Source organism: Sceloporus occidentalis, unplaced genomic scaffold, assembly GCF_023333645.1.
Source record: "Sceloporus occidentalis isolate IW3139 unplaced genomic scaffold, rSceOcc1.0.p SCAF_5, whole genome shotgun sequence".
Lineage (NCBI taxonomy): Eukaryota > Metazoa > Chordata > Lepidosauria > Squamata > Phrynosomatidae > Sceloporus > Sceloporus occidentalis.
In genome coordinates this window covers 84,395,135-84,419,757 of record NW_028316985.1, presented here as the reverse complement: position 1 = coordinate 84,419,757, position 24,623 = coordinate 84,395,135, and the positions used below count along the sequence as shown (strand labels likewise).

Here is a 24,623-nt window from a genome sequence, read left to right as displayed (position 1 = left end):
ATCATCTATTATTACATCCATAATTTTAAAAAATTTTAATCCAGCATCAAAATGAAAAAACAAAACAAAACAAAAACACTTGGTGCTGGTAAAATGTCTGCAGGAAGACCATTTTGCAGCCTGGATGCCACCAAAGGGACAGGAAGGCTCTGTCCCTGACATCCACCAGTGAGGGAAGGGTCAGTGAACGTGAGGTTGACAGTCATGTTTTTCCAATCATAAAGGGAAAAAAGAGTCTATACTTGGATAGATAAATGTAGATGGGTGGAAAAGATGATAGATAGGGTCAGTGCACAGCATACCTCCACAGGATAATGTTTCTTATAGTGATGGGATTTCCTGTTTCGAAATGCACAGTCACTGGAAGCACGTTCTGCGTTACGGCGCAAGGTATATCCAGTTTCTGGCCCCTCCTCACTTGAAACTTCATCAGAAACATTTGTCACTGTTCTGTGATTGTCCTAGTCCAATTAAGAATTAGCTATTAGCAAAATACACATTGCTTTTACTTTAAATATAATTGACTAGTAATTCAATTCAGTGCAGAATCGAATGCACATATGTTTGTACAGTACATGTCAACAGCAAATTTAATCAAGAACTTGAAAGGGGTACAGGAGAGAAAGCAGTGGGAATACATTCATGTTATTTCTTTTCTGGCTAGAGAAATTGCAAGCACTCAGTCTTAGTCTTCAATTCCATTATGTATAAAAAGAATTGAAAAGGAAAGCAATTCTGTTTATATCATTCTAGTTTTGTTATCCTTTTTACAATAAGAGTACACTAAGCGCATACAAACACAAAACCAAACATAGGTGGGAAAATCTTGGCATGGATGGTACTGTTGCTAAAGCCAGTCAGATGGCAAGCAAACTAGAGAAACAGCGTTTTTCTTTCATACATTAGCAGCAGTAGCATTTCCTGAATAGGGCAGACCACAAGCTAAAAAAGCTTGGAGAAAGAGGAAGAGGCTGACAATTCAATTAGTCAAAGATTTAACGTAACGGACACACTGGAAATGTTGTTGCTATTAAGTATTATTTTAGAAATAGTCATGCTGTTTCATGCAGTTATGGCATTCTGAAGCATGGGGGCTTCCTTCCACCCTAGCAAGTAATTTTATCTGATTTGTTACTTTTCCAATCCACCTTCCCTCAAAGGAAGGTAATGTGGCAGCATTTATGAATTCTCTCCTTTCTTAGACCATAGCTTCTTCAGAAATACACTATAGCAGATGTCTTTAGACCACTGTTACGACATTAAAATAAAGAAAAAGAAGAGCCAACAACCACCATAGGAGAGGCGAGAATCCTTGACCATACTTTAATCTAACAGGGATAGCCTTTTAATAGCGGGAAACAGTATGTTACTTGTCCTAGGAAACAATTTCTCCTCAATCAGAATAATCGTAATTATCCTCTTTCTATGAAACACTTAACCTGATAATTACAATACAGATACATTTTAATGTATTTGGCATAACTGATGCTTCAGAAAATTACAAAGCATTTAAGAAATACTCCAGGAACAATCTTAAAATAATTTACCAGACCAGTGATTCTTGACCTTTTTTGAGTCATGGACCTCTCTGAAAGTCTGATGATAGCTATGAACTTCCTCATCCAAAAAATACAGATAAGCATTGGCACTAAATTTTGCCTACTAGTTAGTTTATTGCACTGAAAATTTATTTTCTTCAACAGACTAATTTGGAACAAACAAAATTACAATGAAAACTTGAAAAGACTAATTTTTACCATAAAATTAACTGACAGGGGGAAAATTTTTAAGTAACAAGAAGGAGTGCAAAGAAAAAATAAACATATTATAGACTGAAAATAGAATCTGAATTTAATAATTTATACTGGTTCAGGTTTTAGCATCAAAAGAGAAATAAAAGTCAAAATGAAGCACCATCTCAATTTACTTATGAATGACTGATTCAATTGTATTTTATCACTTGAAACAACAGCTCCATAGAGAACAACACTAATTGCTTGGTTCAGCACACATCCTCAAAAAGTAAAAAAAGGAGGATTATTTGTGATTCTTCTATGTTCCTATTTCTGGAAATGGTGACTAAAAGGTTGCGAAATCCTTTTAAATTTAAGCCGTCTCGTCCAAATGTTGAAAACAGTTTGTTTTTAAGTCAACAACAACAAATGACTTGCTATACAAACCTAAATGCAACTTCTTTTATGGAAATGTATTTTTCCATGTATTAGGTTGCCAGTGTTACAAATCAAGGAAATGGGAAATAATATTATTCTCATTTAATCTCCTTATAGGAAATGTCATGAGCCAAGACATTTCTATCAGGTATTCTATCACATCTAAATTTATACAGTTGTCCCTCCCAATTCGCAGGGGATCGATCCATTTAGGAGCCCCTGCAAATCCAGAAAATTGCACATATCCAAGCCCCATTGATCTGAATGGTTGCGCGCGCCTGGGCACATGCACCATTTTGTCCCTCTCTGGTTGCCGTCTACGAATAATCGAGACCTCAGACTCCAAGTCCATGAATCGGGAGGGAAGACTGTATACAGTCGGCCCTTCTTATACACGGATTTTTTATACACGGATTTAAGCATACACGGTTTGAAAATGTTCCAAAAAAAGTATAAATTTACCTTGATGTTCCATTTTTTATTAGGGACACCATTTTGCTATGTCATTATACTTAATGGGACTTGAGCGTACACGGATTTTGTTATACACGGGGGATCTTGGAACCAAAAACCAGTGTATAACAAGGATCCACGGTACTTAAAATTTGGCCCTAAGGGCAACATGCAGTGCTAGGTGGTAGATCAAAACTTCACACGTGATGAATCCTCCACCCTCAAGGAATGGGAATATTTTAACCCCCATTCCCCATTTGATGAGATCAATAGATGAGACTAGAGGAGTTCCAGATCACTCCCCCCCCCCCAATTTACTGTTGTGAGAAAAGAGATCTGTATAAGGACTGCTGACAGCATAGAGACTGAAACCTCTCTGTTTCTTTCCAGTGATTTTCACAAATGTTGTTGCTTCTCTGCAACACCTGTACGTTTCTTCCTCCACACTATACTGGCTGATCAACTGTGCAGAGGGAAAGTATGTGGAGCATCCTTGGCTCCACCATTTGCTGAAATAACTACCAACAGCTACTTATAGTCTAGTTTCCCTAAATGTGGGGTAGGCTAAAGGTTTCCAGAACTGTGATAATCCTTTAGCTAAAAAGTCTGTTTCAGAGAAACTATTTTAAACTAGAGCTTAAAAGTCCTGTTTAAAGACCCTAATGACACCAGGTCATGTCTGGTCATGGCAGCTAAGCAGGGCTAGCCCTGGTTAGAACCTGAATGGGGAACCACCAATGGATACCAGCTACTGTAGGTTATCTGTCAGAGAAAATAATTGGGAAAACCACCTCTGAGTATTCCCTGCCTACGAAAACAAAGACATTCATGGGGTCATCATAAGAACATAACAGATGTTCAAAACTTTTGACATGATGGGGAAGTCTTACTATAAGAGACAGAAACTTGAGCAAGATCATTTTTTGATGTGACCTATCATGGCAATTCTTACATTGTCAAAATATGAAAATACTGATAATGAGCTCAGAAAACAGTCTACAAGTGACACTTACTTTGTGATGATTTGGATTACTATATGCATTTCTGACTGTTCCTGTGCTCCAGCATGTCTCTTCTGATCTGATAATTTCAGAGTGTGACTCAGGAGACTGTAAAACATCTTCGTTGCCTTTACCTGTCTTTTTTCCATCAAGGGAGACGTACCCATTGTCAGTCTCTGTAGACTTATCTATAGAGTTCTTGGTCTTTTTCACTCTAGAGTTAAACATACACATGAAATTAAGAGTCACTATTTATGCTACAGGTTCCTCCTTTTCTCCAACTGCTATGCAACAGATGTAATATGCATACCAAATTTAACATGTGGTATATTAATGTTATATTTTAATACACAAAATGCCCCCAAAGAATTCATGATTCTGGATATATAAAGCTAATTGTCAAAGTCAACTGCTTTCCCCAAAGGCAACATTTTCTTTTAACAAAGATTTGGCTATGCCCACTGAAATACACAGCTCCTTAATCCAGTATGCTCAGGGCAAAAAGGCCTTGGCTTCCCACAAAAGGAGAAAATGTTGAATGCGTGCCCGTATTTGCCTGTAACATTTAAAATAATACTAGACAGGTAAGGCCTCTAAGCAGCAGAAGCTGAACTGAAGATTACATGGCGATTTTCCTCTGTCTGAAAAACCAAAGAAACTAAATGAAGTGCAGACAAAGAATTGAGGGCAATTGTTATTAAAAATATGAATGGGATGAATGATGATGAATGGGGTGAATGGAAAGTACAATCATAATGTGCAGAAAGGTTTGAATACTGCAAAACAACTCACTGAGTCTTACAGTAATGTTGTTTTTCCATCTAATTCATAGGTACTCCTATTTACTCATACTGTTTACAGTTCATTAGAACGTTGACATATGCATGAATGCTCACACAGACATAATCATTTATAATATGAGAAGTAAAGTTTTCTGAACTTCATAAAAAACCGAAAGCATTGCTTACCTAAGTATATATTAATTAAGATTATGAGAATTGGTATCAGAAGAAACAGTAAGAAACACAGCAATACGTGGTTCAAGGAAGTGACTGGAACACGCTGCTTATATAATATGGCCAAGTTACTTTAGTTTGCTTGTTCTGTTATTATTTCATTGATCTTTATTGCATGTTATGCATATTTAATCATTAGCTGTCAAAAGATAACTTTCTGTATGGCTTAAGTAGTAGGTTAGAAACTTTAGGATAAAATGTCCCTGAACACAACACAGCTTTTAACAACAGTATCATCAACACTGCTGCCAACAGGATATACTAGAAAAGAAAGCAACCCCTCTGGCTTTAAAGGAAAAAAAATTCTGGCAGAACAAGTCTAACACGCCCCTCTGAATTCTTGTTTCTACCCTTATGAAGAAGAGGGCTTGGACTTCATCTGCCCCCTGCCCCCAAACAAAAAGAAAAGAATCAGGAATAGGGAAGTTGATAACAAACTTTTGCCCACCTTCTATTTTGTCAATCAACTTTCAACTCCAACCTATTGGGCCCAGTACAGAAGGGCTCTCTCATCAAATAGGAAAAAGGATGAAGTCATGAAGGAAGAAGGTGAGAACATCAGTGAAAGAAAAAAAGTAAACCAGTGCTAGTATATCTGTGTTTGAAAAATACAGATGGGGTGGGGGGGTGGGGAGAACAAAAGCACAAAAAGAAAATCACAGATGGAAGAAGATGAAACCTCTAAGGACAATTCAGAACTTAGGTCTGAAATTGTCAATCAACTTATTATTTAAGTGGGAGTTACTTGGCCATGAAATTAGCAGAGAATCACATACAAGTTATCCTCATTGACCCTATGGGCACATTTTGTTATTGGAACCTTCCAAAGTAGAAAATGTCAACCTATCTTCCCCCCCAAGATAGACTGCAAAGCCTATAATGCAACTGTTGTCGGGTGTCAGTGAGTCTTTAACATATTTGGAAATTGTCATATTAGAAAAGGTTGCTCTAAATTTTGGGATCTTATCTTTTGTCCCTGATTTGTATCTCTCCTTTTTTTTCATATATTCCCTTCTAACTTCACCAAAAAGTGCATAGTTCAGTTGCTCTTCAAACACTTGTGTATCAATTATTGAAGATTCGTAAGTAGTGAAATGAAAGATTAATAAGTAATAATATGTTAATTTCAGCTAGAAGACCCTGATCCACTGCAGCAGTAAGTGGATAGCGAATGAAGGATGGAGAATTCTTACTCAGAAATTTTTGGAGTGTCTCTATGTTCATGCAGAATATTTTTACACCACAGAATCCCTCCATGCTTTCAGCCTCCCCATTCCCTATCAATAAGCAAAGATCAGTGTCAAAGCCAATGTTTTCATTATTTAACTCCATGGAGCTTACTTTATAGATATTTTTAAAAAGAATGAAAAAGGCAGGGATGGAAAGATATAAATTTAACTAGTTTCATCTTTTGGCTGTAAGCCCCAAGCTTACAGAAAAAAAAGTGTGTGATATAATAGATGTGGGTGTGTACAGAAGAATAGGAGGGATGGGAAGAGAAAGAGAAAGGAAAGCCAGGAGAGAAGGAAATGGTCCCTCTGAGTAGACAGGGAAGTTTTATTTAATTTAGTTCTAGTGTCCAAAAATAACTAATATATGAAAATATAGGACCTAGCACTGAAATCTAGCAAGTGAATCCACATTGGTTGGAAAAGCTAACAAGTTAATAACTTGATACTGGTTAATCAATTCATTATTTTCAAGCTCTGGGAAATTACAACTTTTTAAACACATGCTAAATTGTGTCTGTGTACAGAGCAAATTCAAAGAACAGAAGTGACCAATAACTTTATCAAACATTCTCTAAAAAGATTCTTTATCTCAAGTCCACAAATGTGATGCAATCCAAAACAAAACACGTGAATACAAGAAGATATATTTACACCCTTAATGTGTTCATACCTGTTGATCAATGAACTGCAACAGAAGCCACACCAAATGGGGAAATGAAGCAGCATAACTAGCAAACGTGGGGAATTATACAACACACTGGATACAAGCCAAACAACCATTTTAAGTGCTTTAAAGCTATTGTGAAATCCCAATACAATTTGTATTTCTCAGTAGAAGTTCTCCAATTGTATGTGAGAAGGCCACCAATTGCAGTTTTTGAATGAAACTTAAGCAAATAGCTGCCTTTCAGCTCAAGAAACTGCCTTTTAAGGGGCCACTTTTCTGGAGGGTAGATATGGGGGAGTGGCATTTTGTAAGCTTTAAGCAATAATAAAATAAATAAAATAAAATTTTTATTTATATACCGCCCTTCCAACAGATCAGGGCGGTTAACAACACATTAAAACAATACAATAAAAGCATCAATACAATACAATACAAATTCAATAAAAACAGAAAAGCCCCGAGTTAGCCAATCCCCTTGCCAGTGAAGAGGAGGGAGGCCCATAGGATTTTTAATCGGGGAATGCAACATTAAAAAGGAAGGTCTTTAACTCCCTCCTGAATTGGGCCAGGGAGGTGGCCGAGCGGAGCTCTATGGGCAGCGTATTCCAAAGGGCCGGGGCGGCGATGGAAAATGTCTTCCTAGTGGTGGAGACAAGCCTAGCCCCGGGGGCCCTAAATAGTTGCTGCCCAGATGTTCTGAGGGTGCGGGATGGAATGTATGGGGAGAGGCGGTCCTTCAGGTATCCTGGGCCCAAGCCATTTAGGGCTTTATAGGTCATCACCAACACCTTATATTGCGCCCGGAAGCGGATCGGCAGCCAATGCAGATCTTTTAACACTGGTGTAATGTGGCTGGCCCTGGAGGTACCAGTGACCAGCCTGGCTGCCATGTTTTGTACCATTTGTAGCTTCCGGGTTTGGTATAAGGGTTGCCCCATGTAGAGTGCGTTGCAGAAATCCAGTCTCGAGGTTACCAGAGCATGTACCACAGTTTCAAGGTCCCTCTGGGCCAGGTATGGGCGCAGCTGGCGAATAAGCCGAAGCTGATGACAGGTGCTCTTGACCGTCGCATTCACCTGAGCAGTCAGGTGAAGGGACGAGTCAAGAAGCACCCCCAGACTGAGCACGGAGTCCTTCACAGGGAGCATGACCCCGTTCAGGACAGGTGGAACCACCGTCATTCCTGGACCAGGGGAACCTATCACAAGTACCTCAGTTTTCTCTGGATTCAGCTTGAGTCGGTTTTCCCTCATCCAGCCCATTACTGACTCCAGACAGGCCACGAGAGGAGAGACGCCATCCTCAGTCACTGCATCAGTCGGAGACATAGAGAAGATTATTTGGGTGTCATCAGCGTACTGATAACCCCGCGCCCCATGTCTCCGGATGATCTCTCCCAGCGGTTTCATGTAAATGTTAAATAGCATGGGAGACAGAATGGCTCCTTGAGGGACCCCAGTGTTAAGGGCCCTCTCATTGGAGCACACGTCTCCCAGCTGCACCATCTGGGACCTCCCAGAGAGGTAGGACCGGAACCACTGGAGCGCGGTGCCCCCGATTCCCACCTCTGCCAGGCGCCCCAGAAGGATACCATGGTCTATGGTATCAAAAGCCGCTGAGATGTCCAAGAGCACCAACAGGGACACGCTTCCCCTGTCGATGCCCAGACGGAGGTCATCGACCAAGGCGACCATGGCCGTCTCAACCCTGTAACCCGCCCGAAAGCCAGTTTGAAATGGGTCCAGATAATCCGTTTCATCCAAGACCGCCTGAAGCTGGATTGCAACCGCCCTCTCGATCACCTTCCCCAAAAATGGCAGCAGTGAAACTGGCCGATAATTATTATGTACCAGGGGGTCGAGGGAGGGCTTTTTTAATAAAGGTTTTACAATGGCCAATTTAAGATCAGATGGAAATTGCCCATCCCTCAAGGATGTATTAATAATCCGGCATAACAATAAAGTCACAGCCGGTCCCCCCTGGGCTGCTAGCCACGAGGGACAGGGATCGAGAGAGCAAGTCGTTTTCCGAACACTTCCGAGGATCTTGTCCACATCATCGGTACTTACCAACTCAAACCGATCCAGTTTAACAAAGTCCACGGAGGCTCTGGATGCCTCTACCCTAGGTTCTGCTTGAATGTCGGCGTTAAGACCTTCGCTTATCCGAGAAGTTTTATCCGCGAAGAAGTTATTAAATTGGTCACAGCAGGCCTTAGAAGGTTCAAGGATCTGGTTCGGGGCAGGAGGGAGCTGAGTTAGCTCCCTGACTACCCTGAACAACTCTGCTGGACGCGACTCCGCGGACACGACACGAGCACCATAGAACGAGTTCTTAGCTGCTCGTATCGCCTCTCCGTAGTCCACTAACAGTTGGTCTAGGAGAGTCTTGTCGTCTAAGCGAAGGTGTTTTCGCCAACGGTACTCTAGCCGTCGCAGTTCCCGCTTCCTTGCCCGGAGATCTTCCGTATACCAGGGCTTACGTTTGGAAGCGGGTCTGAGAGGGCGCTTGGGAGCGATGCTGTGTATAGCCCTCGAAAGACCGGTATTCCATATACCAGTCAGGGCATCAACAGAGTCGCCGTCACTTCCAACCATGTGTCCCTCTAGGGCTTCCTGGAACCTTTTGGGTTCCATCAGCCTTCGAGGGTGGACCATCCTAATAGGTCCACCACCCCCGGGAGGGATCTGGGTAGAGACCTTGATTTTTGCCTCAACCAGGAAGTGATCCGTCCATGGCAGGGGGGAAATATTAGTTATTTCCGCCCACGGATTTTCCGCATCCGAACAGAAGACCAAATCAATGTCTTCAACTGTGTCCATCTTGTAGATTGGTAAATATTACAGGAGCACCATATATTTCTGGGGATGTAACCTTCTAACAGAAACAAAACTCAAATAATCACTGTGACCTAGTTGTTTCTCACCATGTGGGGATGTGAAGTGTGCATAATACTATGTTAAAAATGTAGATACAGCTCAGCTCACAATTAAGACATGCAACCTACTATAGACACAATCACAACTACAGATCTTAACATAAGTCAGGAAAGGTTTCACATGTATCTCCCAAAGGAAGAGAATACATTTGGCTAATGAAACATTTCACAAAAACAGACACATTAAACCTGTCTCTTACTCTCAGGCTGCATCTACACTGTAGAGGTAATGCAGTTTAACACTATTCTAACTGCCATGGCTCAATGATACAAAATTCTGGGATTTATTGTTTTGTGTGATATTTAGTCGTTCTCCCTCAGAGAGCTCTGATGCCACAACAAACTACAAATCCTAGGATTCCACAGGATGGAACTGTGGCAGGTAAAGTGGTGTCAAACTGCATTAATTCTGCAGTGTGGCAGCAGCCTCAATCTATGGTAAAGGGCATTTTTTAATTCTTGCTACCTGCTGAAAAAGCTCTCAAAGAATTGGCACATTTACTTATCTCTTTAATCGTTTTTTTAATTAAGTTCAGCAGCTTAATATGCAATAATATTTTCTATACTTTATATTTTATTTTTTTAAAAAAACACCAGGTATTTGACATGACCTGGCAGTAATAGAGCCCAAAGTCACATCAAGAGATGGACATGAATCACTAATGCAAAAATTTTGTTGTTGTTAATTGCCCTTGAATTGATCCTGACTTGTGGCAACCCTGTGGATGAGACATCTCCAAGACTCCCTATCCTTTACTGTTCTAGTTAAGTCCTGTAGGTGCAGGCCCATGATATCCCTGATTTAAGCCCAGCCATCTGGCATGCAGTCTTCTTCTTTTTATACTACCTTCTACTTTCCTAGCATTATTGTCTTTTCTAATGAGTCATGACTTCTCATGATGTGGCCAAAGAATGACAGCCTCAGCCTGATCATCTTGGCCTCCAGGGAGATTTCAGGCTTGATCTGTTCTCAAACCCATTGGGTGTCCATGGTATCCTCAGCACTCTTCTTCAGAACCACATCTCAAATGAGTTGATTTTTTTTCTTATTCCCCCCCCCCCCCCCCCAAACACACACTGCCTCGTTTTTGTCATCTTGGCTTCCAGGGAGAGTTCAGGCTTGATCTGTTCAAAGACTCATTTGTTTGTCTTTTTTGCCATCCACAGTATCCTCAGCACTCTTCTCCATTACCACATCCCAAATGAGTTCACTTTATTCACTGGCCAGCTCTCACATCCATACCATGGTTCTTGTCTAGTTGTTTCATAGCTGCCCTTCCTTTTCCTAATCTTCTGATTTCTTGACTGCAGTCTCCATTCTCATCAATATTTGATTCAAGATTGGGAAATCTTTGACTACTTTGATTTCCTTATTGTCTAATTTGAATTTATGTAGATCCTATATGTTTGTTATTTTTGTTTTCTTTGAAGATTTTCACACAGGGGCTGTAAATGTTATTATAGCGTTAGTATATTGAAATTGGCAAGAATGATATAAAAGCAATTTCAAAAACTTACTTTTCACACACGGAAGGCAATAATGCTTCATTAACAATTCAAGAATGGAAAATAGCACATTTGCTTTCTACACATTGACAGCCTTTAGCGTTTGCTAATAATTCTTGGGAAATCTCGTATCTGCGCAGATGGGACGAGAGTGACGTTTTGGCAGTTCGGCAGTTTGTTGGCTATTGCATTTGCAATGATTTTTTATTGCTATCTTGAGCAAGAACGAAGAATGTGGAGACCTTGTTGAGTGTTAGTACACTCATGGTCCATATCTGGAGCATGTGATTACTTTTACTTTTCTGCTGGAATTCATGACTTTCAAAAAGACATTTTGTTGTAATGGGGGTTAAAAACTGGTTAACCTCTTGCCGCTTACTTAATCCTCCTGTGACACAGGAAGTGTTTCAGCTGAACTTCACTCTGAGGCAATACCCGGATGGATTGGTGAAATGTCTTTATATTGTCATAAAAATTTTCAGACATTCTGCAAATGTGCAAATGAACTGCATTTGCTAAGCCATCCATGCTTTTAAAGCGTTTGTTTTATTCAGGCAAGAATAATGGTATAAATACAATTCCTTAACACTTTTTCCCCATGTGAAAATCTTCTTTATGTTCAGCAGTAAGCCTGCCTTTCCACTTCCTTCTTTAACTTTCCTTAGTATTTTTTCCAAGTCTATGATGCTTGCACTAATATTATGGGGTCATCTGCCTAACTTAGACTATCGAGTTCTTTCTTCCTATCTTCATGCCTCTTTCTTCTGAGTCTAAATCTGTTCTTCAAATGATACTTCCCGTGACAGAATGCAGCCTTGCATTACCCCTTCGCCAATTTAGAACCATTCTGTTTCATAGATAAAATTTCCAGTGATGTTAAAAAAAATCAAGATAATAAGATGATCATTCAATACTAACAGCAAATACAGAAATAGAATTTTCTGTATTAGTAGTTCCATTAGAAAAGTAGTAGAGTTCAACTGCAAACTAGATTCTTTTGATTAAGGAAATAAAAAAAATGCATTGCCACATTTATGATTAAACAGAGCTTTATTTAAAGTATTTTGACTTTGAAAAAAGCAGAGACTGTTGCTTCAATAGTACAATTTTATTGTACCAGTAATAGAAGTAATCATTCCAAGACTGCTGGATTATCTTTCTCCTGAAAAGGTGGCATTCGTCCTCTCACTCTGTTTTCTATTTAGTTATTTAAAGCATTTGTCTACTACCATTCCATGTACAAGGGCTCCCTTCTATATCATATTCCAACGACTTTTTCATTACACTATTTTAAATAAGGCTGATTGAAATCTTGTTGGCTAGTCCCACCTTGAGTAAACCCACTGAATCAACTGTTGAATGATGAGAAAATACACAAGTAAATTCAACTTACTAAATGAGCCTTCTCTAATTGGGACAATCAATAGAGTTTAGGCTAATATCTTTAAAGCTTTGCATAAAATCACCAATGTCTAAAAAATTATCCAAGCATGATGCACATATCACATATGTATATCATACACAAAACATTTGCAAACACAATCTGTGTGGCCTTTAAAAATAAAAACCAGAGTGTTTTATAATAAATCTTATGAAGATTAAACTCTAGCTTGGAATTCCCTCTACTAGAGCGTTAAAGCTTTATCACACATTAAACATAACAAGCCAAACTTTAAGTACATTTCACATTATTCATTTTCCATATAAAAGTTTTGTCCATGCTTTTGAGAATCTTGTTAAAGAGAAGGAAAAGCTGAAAGCAGTGTGTATGACCACATTCCTCTTGTTCCGAAGATGCCTCAGTCAAACCATGTCTAAATATGATTCTTTTGTGCCTTTCAAATGTTTCATACAATGAAAATGAGTTGATTTATGCAAACTAAAGTGGGATGAAACATGAGTGCCCCTGCTGAAACCAACATATATGCCACAATTTTAGTTAACATCACAGTCATCGACAATACAGGTATGACACATATTAGTGTAACAGATACAAAATATGTTAATTAGTAAACTGCACTATCCCCTTTCCTGATACTGTAAAAACAGTAATACATTATCACATAGCATGAGTGTGCAGATCTTTTCTCAAACATCTGAACCAAAATTTGAAGAAATAATATATTGATGTTTAGTTAGGTTTATAATTTAAAAATCAAGTGTGAGGTGATGTTCCTTAGTAGGTTTCACAAGTAATTTTAATGTTAGAGCCTGTTGTTGTTCTTGTTGTGTGCCTTCGAGTCGTTTCTGACTTATGGCAACCGTAAGGCGAACCTATCATGGGGTTTTCTTGGCAAGATTTATTCAGAGGAGGCTTGACATTGCCTTCCACTGAACCTGAGGGCATGCAACTTGCCCAGTGGGTTTCATGGCCGAGTAGGGAATCAAACCCTGGTCTCCAGAGTCATAGTTCACTCAGACCACTATGCCACATTGGCTCTCTTATAGAGCCTATACTAATCTACAAATCTTGGCTTTATATAAATTCCAACCAGTACAACTATCTTTGTAATTCATATAATTTGTCAGTGAATCATAAAGTGCACTGTAGAGCTATTTCAGCTCACTGTTTCGCTGGTTTTTAGTGAACACAATCCACCAATGTTTCAGCGAACAGCCATAAACTGAATTGCATTAATGCTATAAGCACTGTTAAATAAACAATAAATAGAAGGGCAACTAATAGTCAAGTATTTCTCGAAATCTTTCCCTTTTCCCCTTCTTTCAGATAGCACTAGGAGAGTTTAAAGCAAAAAGGGCAATTGCTGATTGCTTGCCTGAAACCGTACTGCTTTGTACACTCATCCTTCCACATTTGCTGGGATTAGGGGCACAAGACCTCTGTAAATGTGGAAAAAACACAAAAAACAAAAACACTATGTTTTTACCTGAGAGAACACCTTTCTAGGAATCTCTAGGTCTTCTAGTGCAACTCTGTGGTCAACATCTGCCAGACATTGACCACAGAATTGTACTAGAAGAGCTAAAATGGCTAGTGGAGTGTTCTCTCTAAGAATCTCTAAATCCTTCAGTGTGCTTTTTGGTTAAAGTTGATCATAGAGTTGTGCTGAAGGACCTAGATATTCCTAGAGATAACATAATAATAAAATCCACAAATAATCAACTCCACAAAAGTCAAAGCCGCAAATGTGGGGGGATGAGTGTACTGCAATGGCTGCTTTTAAACAATAAAGAGTGAAAACATCTATATCTAGATATTATCACTTGCTTTTAAAAACAGTGGCCAACGCAACAGAATTTACAGTTTCAAACAAACAATCAGAGGTGGGTATTTCACTTTTTAACAATCCTTCCAAGTTGAGTTCATGTTTACATCATGGTTAAATAAAAGCCTCTTTGGGGCTTAAATTGCATGGAGAAGGGCAAAGGCATAACAATGTTGCCCCCCACATCCCCTAGTGCAGAGGTGGGCAACTGTCCAGGGTCAGGAGGCTGCTTGGCTTTCTAGAGTACCTTGGAAGATGTCTCCACCAGCCCTTCAATTACTCCCTGTTGGGAATAAAAACGGATCTCCTGGACCACAGCTGTGACAAAACTGTCCCCATGCCACCCACAGGGCATTGAGGGTATCTGAAAGCAAAGGAAGTCTCAAAAATACCCTTGGATGGTGCATGTCTTAGGGGGTCACTCTTTCCCCATCTAGACCTAGATTAATGTTCTAATTTTTTATTCTGATCAATGATCCATCTGAGCAGTAGCAGATAAGTCAAGTACAGATCGTCTTTCCAAAAAGTTCCTAAAATGCCCATTCATGTTTCATCTTTTTTATCCTACACAATGGCAGGCAATCCCTAATTCTGCATCTTGTTCCTCCCCATGATATCTAGATGAGACTATTTTGTCCTGCCATCCTCAGTTTTTGAATCAATTAAATCAGCATGTGTTTTAGTCTGACACAAACTGAACAGTATTGAATATCCTGTTGTCATAATTTTGCAAACAAAATTGAAGGAACTAAAAATAGACTCTGTATTACTGACTGAGATTACAGAAGAGTCCTTGACACAGACAAGTTAAAGTTGACTGCATTGATGAACTGGAAATATAATCTCTTAAAAAGTAGAATAAGGAAACAAGCACTGCAAGATAATAAATAATTCAGAAGAACAGAACCTAATTTGTTTTAATTTGGTCTTTCTAAAAAAAAAAAGTTTGTATCTAAACCATCAGACGATTATGGCTCTTTGTCTAAACAGAGATTCAAGTCCCAACATCCTTATAGATTACATTAAAGAGAAAGTAATAAATCAGGAATCAGGAACACTTAGCTCAGTAGCTTTCAAACTCTGGTCCTCCGGGTGCTTTGGACCTTAGCTCCCAGAAGCCCCAGATAGCTTTGCCAAAATTGTGGAATTCAGGGAGCTGAAGTCCAAAGCATCTGAAGGAACATAATTTTGGAACCACTCACTTAGCTGAATGTACAGAGGTACGTTGGAAACAGATAACTGCTTACTATGTCCGAAAGGGGATAGTGCATCTTCAAGACAGACATAGGCTTGAATAAAATACAAACCCTGATAAAAGGAAAGCGGCATGCCAGATATCTCTGAAGACAGCGCCAATACTGTAAGAGGTGCTTGTACCGTAGTTCTGCACTGTTCCTTCCTGTGTGTTATCTGTGGTACTAGAGCCATCTCCTTCCCTATGTACTTCCAAATGTGCTGCTTTCCTTAATTTCCTTCATCAGAAGAGATCAAAAGTGGAAGGGATCTTGTAAGTGTCATTCACTAACACTAAAATATGATTAGCGTTCTTGTAAGCATGCAACATGTGCTTTAAATCCAGCCATCATGTTGGCTTAAAATGCTTTGCTATTGCACATGACAGAAATTAAGTTTTCATTACCACCCTCTCTAAGTACAGTTTCCTTATCAGACAACCCCAAAAAAACACAAGAACTTCAATTCATTTCCCATTTTTGGCTAATTACTTTAGTTCTGGTGGGTTCACAGTCAGTGTTCAGTGCTGAACCTTTTAATATTTTATTTAGTTCTCTGTAACAAAATACTAATGTATATGGTATGCAGTTTAATAAAACTACCCAACAGTATTTATAGGGTAACCCTTCCCATGTTTAGGGGCTACGTTGTAAGAAGAACAATATAAATTTAAAAATCCTCAAGACTCAATAAAAACATAGACACAATGTATTTTAATGCATACTATCAGGTTTTAATTGAAGTTTTTCAAAAATATTTTAGATTCAGAAGTAAACTGGTGCAATTGCATGCATAAGGGACCCACAATGTTAGCACAAACTGTACCTTCGCCTTCTCCCTCCTGTACTTGGAGGTGGTTTAGGTGTTCTTGTTGAAACAATCTGACAATGCACTGTTCCAAGGAGCAACATAAGCCATACAGGCCCTATTACTTCAGTCAGAGGTATATTATGCGGGCCTTCTATAGTATAGAACAATACTACTGCAGCAACTTTTAAAAGAAATAAAAGAGGAGAAAGTAAAGTATCCAGTCTGCATCAATAATTCATAATTACACAAATAACAGAAACACTGTTCAGTTGAAGATTTTTTCCTATTATTATTGGAGATCATTGCTCATTTAGTTAGAAATTAATACAATTCCAAATCAAACATATACCAAATGGGTCTTAATTTTCTTGATGTTGTTTCGAGAGTGCTATGTATTAACATGTTTTCTGATATTTAATCATAAGTGACACAGCCTTAAAATGCTAGCAACTGGCAATACTACTTAAATCCTATGCCATGTACAAGTACAAATATCTTCTTACAATTAACATTCCTGGAAGCAATTCTCAGGTGTGCTGACCTGAGAAGAAAGTTCTAAAATGCAATGCTTTCCAAACTATCACAGAAATCAGAACAAAATAAGAGTCTACATGTTAACTATGGTCTGTCTAATATATGTATGGATTTGTACAAAAAGTACCTAAAGGCAAGTTGCCAGTTTAGCAGGGACTAGATATATATTAATTGTTGTTATTGTCATGTGCCTTAAAGTCATTTCCAACTTATGAAGACCCTAAGGTGAACCTATCATGGGCTCTTCTTGGCAAGATTTGTTCAGAGAGGCTTTGCCTTTGCAGGCTAAAAGAATATGGCTTGCCCAAGGTCACACAGTGGGTTTCCATGGATGAGCGGGATTTGAATGCTGATCTCCAGAGTCTTAGTCCAGCACACAAACCACTATACCACATTGGCACTCATCTATTAGTACGAGTGGTGTAATGAAATGCTGTACAATGGATAAATGAAAAGTTCAACTGAAACATTGGTATAAGGATATTATTGCTCCCTGAGAACAAATATTAGCCATGATAGAACACTATCATTATGGAGAAGAAGGTATCTATGGCTACTTCACATTATGCTTATATAATAAGGATCCTGTATCAGAGGCAGTATGCTTCTGAACACCAGTTGCTAGAGAATATGAATGGGAGAGTGCTATTTCGCTCAACTAGTTGACCACTGAGAACTGAATGTTGGACAAAAAAGGTCTTTCACCTGACTTAGCAAGACTATTCTTATATTCTCATTATTCTAATGCAGAAAAATTGTCAACTATTTTTTTTTAATTATCTAAATCCCTTCTAACCTCAAACTTTCCTTAAACTTTCTAATACTGCTCTGCTGGGCTTAAATCCAACTGCTAGAGCAAACCTATAGAGTAGGCCCATTTGATCAATTGCTGAATGATTATATAAATCCCATTAATCAATGAGTCTACTGTAGCTGGGACCAACAACCAGATTTAGGCCCCAACATTAGGGACAATGGTAAAATTATACGCTTCTCTCAACTCTCTTTTTAACATGGTCAAGTTCTATATTATTGCTGGAATTAATGTAATTTAGCTTCTTAACCACAACTTCAATTTTTTCAGTTAATTTGCATTTTAAAGAAAGAAATTAAAATGTCTACTAGAACTCAGGAAGATGAAGTTAAGTGTTTTTAAGGTATGTGTTTGACACAGGATCTCACTCAGATGTACCTTGAAGAAGATAAAGGACAAGGAGCCAGAAGAAAATAACCTTTGATGTCACTTGTAGCCACCACCTGAAGAAGAAGGGGAAGAAAACAACTCTAACAATTCCTTTTCGAGTCAGGGAGGTCCATGGACTTTCTGGTTTAGCTTTAGCAAAAGCAGAGCCTAAATAGAAGAAAAATTAATTACTTCTTTAGCAATACAGAAGAGTTCTAGTTACTATTGATCTAAGCTGCAACACTAAATTTTCAAATATATATGTAAAGAACCCAATGACAAGCTTCCTGTTGAGGAAGAAAGGCTATATGAAAAAAAAGTCCCATCATGGAAGAATGACTGCCTTGAATCCTATTCTGAGAGAAAGGTAGGATATAAATCCAATACATAAATCCTAGATGGGAAGAGGCTGAGCAGGGATAGGGGAGTGGGTTAAAAAGTTGCCCATGAAGGAACAGGTTTTCTGCCGGTGTTCTGCAGAAATAGAACAACAGAATGAAACAAAGATCTGTGCTTAATTTTCTCAAAACCAGTTTTTCATAAGTAAGAAGGATAAAAAGCCTTCTTTCCTTAATTAAGAGGGAAATTATGATTTCCTGTCTTGTATAGAAAGACTGGAGTGTGTATGCTTATCTTTAGATTTGCAAATCTGCAAATACAGTAGACTGGCATTTGGTGCGCATTTACTACCAAACTGCGTTATTAATTTTATATCAATCTGTTTGAAATGACTGATTATATTACTATTTACAATAACAGTAGAAATCATGTGGCCCTCCAGATGATGTTGAATTGCTAGTCTCATAAAATCAAGCCAGCATAACCAATACCAAGGAATGAGTTGCAATCCAGCAGTTTCTGAAGAGCTGCATGATTCACATCTTTGATCCATAACACAACCACCAGAATTTGAACAATGTTTCTAAAAGATTTAGTAATCAACATGCTACAATTTAGCAGCTACATTATATGTACTATGTAATGACAACTGAAGTCATCATCATTAAGGTCTTCAGGCTAAGATAGGAGAGGTATTTCCAGCACCCACTCATCATACCACAGAGCGGATTTCAGGTCTATATCGACTATGTCAAATCAGTGGGAACAGCTAATTTGCTTACATTTATTGAAGTTATTTCAGATATACCAAATTTAGAAGGTGGTGCATTAACTACACTGAAGCAAGGCTAGTGTTTTAGTGAAACTGTAACTGAAAGCTACTATTCATAACAATTCAAATTACTCATTATCTTTTTTCAAATTTCCAAGTATGTGCATTTTAGCAGTATCCACATTCTCTCTCACCAGATAGGCAGGAATCAGCCCATGAAACTTCTCCATTACAACTAACCCCATACCCTTAATAAACTGCATATTAGGCTAGTGAACATTTCTTATCCATATACCAGTTCCAAGATGTCTTGACTATGGGTATATTAAGGAGCCTTGGTGCACAGTGGTTAAATGCCAGTACTGCAGCCACTCACTCACAACCACAAGGTTATGAGTTTGATTCCAGACAAGACCTCCAAGGTCGATTCAGCCTAGCATCCTTCCGAGGTCGCTAAAGTGAGTACCCAGCATGCTGGAAGCAGTTTGCTTACACACTGCAAACCACTTAGAGACTGCTTAGTTCAGTGTGAAGAATTATAGAAATGTAGCTCTTATTACTATATCCTTTTTCCCCCATGAAAAATAAGCATGTCCTCAATTAATAAAAAAAATCCACATTAGGAATGCTGAAATATGTAAACTAAATCACTTCACATTGATTAGCACTGCATGTTTAGAAGATTCATCTTTACCTCTCACAAGATCAACATCTATGAGATCTGGCTTTACGTGTCCAGTTTTCTTTGGCTTGTTCCTCAAACCCTGCAATATTCAAAGAATCATAACTATTATACTAAAAGAAAAAATGTTTAAATTGGAAAAGAGGCCAGTAATAGTGCCAAACCTGAATTTCCACATTCCCTTTTCCTCCAAATGTGTAATATTTATTACACTGAAGTTCAGTTTAACACACATTCCCATTTAAATTGACTTGAATATAAAATCTGTTTCCTATGTACAGAAAGTCTTCTTCTGTCTGTGGAAAATTCTTGGTCCTACCAAGCATTTCCACTGTCAAATAGGAGATTTCTGTTTCCCCCACTCCTGCACTCCAAAACAGCAGAAGGGCTGGCACTGACAGGTGCAGATGGAGGGAGAGAGGGACAAAGTTTACCCATCCTCTGCCCAATGACCAGAACATCCAGAGCACTTGTGGAGTGCCACCACTGGATGAAGGGGACTCTGGATTGAACATATTTTATCATTACTAAATGTTGTGATAAAGCAACAAATACATTTTCAAAATGATCAACAGGAATTAAAATAATTAAAATTACTGTCCCTTTTATTATCATCTTTAAAACACCTAGGGATGTTAATTCAATTATGCAACCACATACACATGCTTCCAACGTTAGTATATTTCTTGCAATATCTATTTAATTCTCTCTTTTAATTTTTAAAGCAGCATCATTCATCAGACTTTGATATTTGAACTGTGATGCAATAATAGATGTTGAATTATCATATCCTTCCTCTCAACTGTGATAAATGTGAATCTTTGCAATAAACTATGTTCCTCTATAAGGTCAAGTATGTACCTTAATAAGCATGGAAATCAGGAATTATCCCTTTAATTTCCAAGTTACAGCTCCTGTAAATATAAAGGTAAACGTAAAGGTAGTCCCTTGACATGACTGTCTAGTTGTAACCAGCTGTAGGGAGCAGTGCTCATCTCCATTACTAAGCCGAAGAGCGAGCGTTGTCCAAGGACTGCTCTGGTGGTCATATGGCCAGCATGACTGTATCGAATATACACAGCTTCAAAAGCCGATAGTTTTGTAAATGCATTATACCATTAAGGATCTGTATTGCCTTAAAGTAAGTTGGAACACTGGAGAAAAACCTTTTTAACTGACCAAGTATTCAGCTGCAGAAAGAACCTTAATTACTAACTTTTCCTGAAAAGAAAGATACACATCTCTGTCAAGTTTTCTGCTAATCAATGGAGATAAGGCACAACGGTAACAAGATCAAAAGGGCCCATCTGAAACATTTAATTGCTTTCAGTGTTTTCAGTGACCAATTTATATTCTTTTCCATGGGAAGATTAAAAAAAGCTCACTGGTATTCTCCGCAGGTACTGCTAGTTACCTAGCTCAGAATATCAATTTGTCCAGTTCATAATCCTGAATCTAACACAGTAATGCAAGAAGCAACTCTTGTATTAATCCTAATCAAGTTCTAATGCGCATTGTAGTATTATATTTTCTTCTGACATAAATAATCATCAATGGAATTCTACTGGAAAGCAGTGAAATAAATAAATGAATGCATTATCCAACTGTTTAAAACAGCGTCCAGAGTGCTACCAAATTCCAACATATAGCTGAACTGCAAATGGTAATAGAAGTGCAGTGCACTCATAATAAAACCAAGCTTAAATTTCTCAAATTAGTATGTCCCAGCTTGCTGTCTTTGGGGTTGCCAAATCACAATCATTCAGTATTAAGACCTACTAACTTGATCCCCACTTAGCTTCTTAACACACCATCCCCAGAACTGATTTTCTTTTCTTTTCGTCTATTTTCTTCCTGCCAGCAGCACAATGCTCCTTCTTGTTGTTATCGTTATTTATTATCCAATTGACTTTGACTTATGGCAACCCTATGGATGAGAGATCTCTAAGACCCCTGGTCTTCCCCTGTCCTACTCAGGTCATGCAAACTCGTGGCAAAAATGTTTCAAATAATATAAAAGTTTCCCACTCCCTCAAAAACAAACAAAGAAGAAACAGAAAACACCCTGTAATATTGTTAGTTTTACTATTCTGAACAAATGGAATCTTTACATGCAAGACTCCATGCCATCAGATCAGCTCAACTAATCAATGTCCGAATGATCTCCCAAAGGAGACAATGAGCCCGTACAGACAGGCCAAAATAAAGCTGCTTCGGATCACTTTGGAAGTATGCCGTTTAAATGATGCATGCGTCCTAAGATGCCAGAAGCCGCACCAAAGGCACACTCCAGTCCTAAGGATTGGAACGCAGCTTTGACACAGCTTCTGGCTTCTTAAGATGCGTATGTCATTTAAACAGCATATCTCCAAAGTGACCTGAAGCAGCTTTATTTTGGCCTGTCTGTACAGGCCCAATATTTAATGGCAGGAGGGAAAGAAAGAAATGGCACAGTATGAGAAACATGGGTCCTCCACTCCTGCTTTCCTTGTGAAACAAATATGGCAGTGGAACTTCGTCCTTTGCCTGTGCACCAATTCTCCTACTCCCAAAAAATTTCCAGCCAAGGTTGGAACCCCAGCAAGAATCCAAAGCCTAGTGCAGCTCAGCACGATTAAACAGCAGAAGAGAAGTAGCAGGCATGGAGTGGCTGAGCACTTTGCCACATGTTGGCCCAAGACATTTAGCTGTCGGAGATAGGCTGCATCATCCAGACAACAATGTTATCTTTCGTCTCCACCTCCATAGTCATGCCACCTGAGGCTGACTGTTTTACCCTACCACTTCCATTGTTAAATTTCTCTTCACATATGTCTCTTCTGTTCCCATATATCACATTAATTCAGTAATGGTGGGCTGAGAGATACATTTGCCAAGATAATGTGTGGTTCCACTTATGATTAAAAGGAAACTCTAAAAGCTCTTTTAGGAGAGTCAAATCACCATGGAGGCTATTTAAATTGACAAAGGTTCAGGCTAAACAAATAACGCTAAGAACATACAATTTCAAATAATGCTTAGTTAAACAACAATAAATTAAGATAGTGAGGGTAAGATTACTCCCTGTAGAACAAGACACAAAAGTAGCACATACTAAAATTTCAGTTGACAATAGCAGTCAAGAAATAATTTTTGGATTAGCTCCACAGTGAAGTAAGAAGGAACACCACCAACAGAAAAGAAGTCTATTATATATGCATGATACCATTAGATGACAAAGACATTCATTGAGAACTCAAAGAAACATAGCAGTGTTGCAAAAGCAAGTTCAATGAAACTGAAAGACATGCAAAGCAGAGATGTTATATTTCAGGAGAACATCTTAATGTCTAAATAAAAATGTGGTAAAAGGATGAAGTAAAACAGGTAAGATTTCACCAAAGGAAGGTGGCTTTCCCTGCAAGGTTATTGAAAAGTTAAGAGTGATATAATTAAAATTAAACTTCCCATCCTATCACAGAATAGGTCCTTTGAGGGCTGGCCCAAGATATTTAGCTGCCTGAGGAAACAGAGAAGCTAGTGGATTCCCAGATTAATCTTACTTTAATATTAGTGATGAGACAGCACCCTCCACTACAGCTGAGGGAAGAGGTTACCCTAAAACCCAGAAAGGGCTGTTTGGCTTTCACAGCTCTGCCTTCCAGCAGAGAAGTACAAGCCATTGGCTACTGCACCCCTCACCCGCCGCATCTGGTGCTTCATCATATCCGATGATAGGCAAAGTTCTATCAGAAGTTTGGGGGTTTTTAACGCAAAGAAAGGTAGAAATACAGAGAGAGTACAAATACACTGATAGGTACCAGTTACACACTGTGTGCCTTTCTATTTGTTGAAGTTTACATGAAAATATTCTGAAACAGTCACTAATTATTCATAAGAGATTATTGCACATCTCAATAATGCGATTTACCTCTCTAGAACTGACGTCTAATTTGGGCTGTATCCAGGTCCTTTTGCATGGCTTTTGTTGCCAAATCCACCACCCGAGTACAGCCCGGCTGCAACCCATGTCCCTTAATGCACTACGGCAGCCATTTCCCAAAGTCGGGAGCTTTTCAGCTTTGAGAAATGGCTGCCAAAGCACATTAAGGGACCTGGGCTGCAGCCAGGCTGTACTCGGATGGCAAATTTAGAGACATAAGCCATGCGATAGGACCTGGATGCAGCCCAAATTAGACTTCAACTTGGGAGAGGTAAGTCACATTATTAAGATGTGCAGTAATCTCCAAAGAATGACAGAATCATAGAGGTGGAGGAGACCACAAGAGCCATCCAGTCCAATCCCCTGCCACGCAGGAACTTACAGTCAAAGTACCCCAACAGATGACCATCTAGCCCCTGTTTAAAGACCTCCAAAGAAGGAGATTTCACCACTCTACGAGGGAGTGTGTTCCACTGTCAAACAGCTCTTACTGTCAGGATGTTCTTCCTAATGCTGAGGTGGAATCTCTTTTCCTGTAGCTTGCATCCTCTGCTCTGGGTCCTATTCTCTGGAGCTGCAGAAAACAAACTTGCTACCTCTTCAGTATGACATTCTTTCAAAAAAAAAATTAAACAGGGCTATCATAGCACCTCTTAATCTTTTCTTCTCCATGCTAAACATATCCAGCTCCCTAAGTCGCTCCTCATAGGGTGTTAAGACAATAACACCAAAGCAAACATGCTGCTGAAAAAGGATTATTTCCAGATTTGATGAAAGGACAACATAATAGCAGATAAGATCCAATTAAGCAAACAACAAACCCAATTCTCTGTCTCTCTGTATATAAACTGTTGACATAGTCTGAACGGTTAACAACAAACTAGGAAACACAGTGGGAAATTTAGTGAATATATTAGTGTTACATTAAAAAATACCA

The 24,623-nt window shown here is 38.9% G+C and overlaps 1 protein-coding gene across 3 annotated transcripts in view; it reads right to left on the bottom strand.

Moving 5' to 3' along the window:
• The window catches only part of PHTF2 (putative homeodomain transcription factor 2), a 90,525-nt gene that overhangs the window by 24,401 nt on the left and 41,501 nt on the right, over nucleotides 1-24,623 (bottom strand). For 2 of the 3 annotated variants that reach the window (XR_016281256.1, XM_089524608.1), the window contains exons 4-9: nucleotides 19,777-19,846; nucleotides 17,981-18,139; nucleotides 16,270-16,435; nucleotides 15,519-15,683; nucleotides 3,638-3,839; nucleotides 303-461 (exon numbers count right to left, since the gene is read on the bottom strand). Coding sequence is in view for 2 of the 3 variants with exons in the window: in XM_089524608.1 (XP_089380734.1) it covers nucleotides 303-461; nucleotides 3,638-3,839; nucleotides 15,519-15,683; nucleotides 16,270-16,435; nucleotides 17,981-18,139; nucleotides 19,777-19,846 (921 nt within the window). In the remaining variant the exon portion in view is untranslated. The remainder of the gene's footprint in view (nucleotides 1-302; nucleotides 462-3,637; nucleotides 3,840-15,518; nucleotides 15,684-16,269; nucleotides 16,436-17,980; nucleotides 18,140-19,776; nucleotides 19,847-24,623) is intronic. The other variant, XM_089524610.1, reaches the window with a different exon arrangement.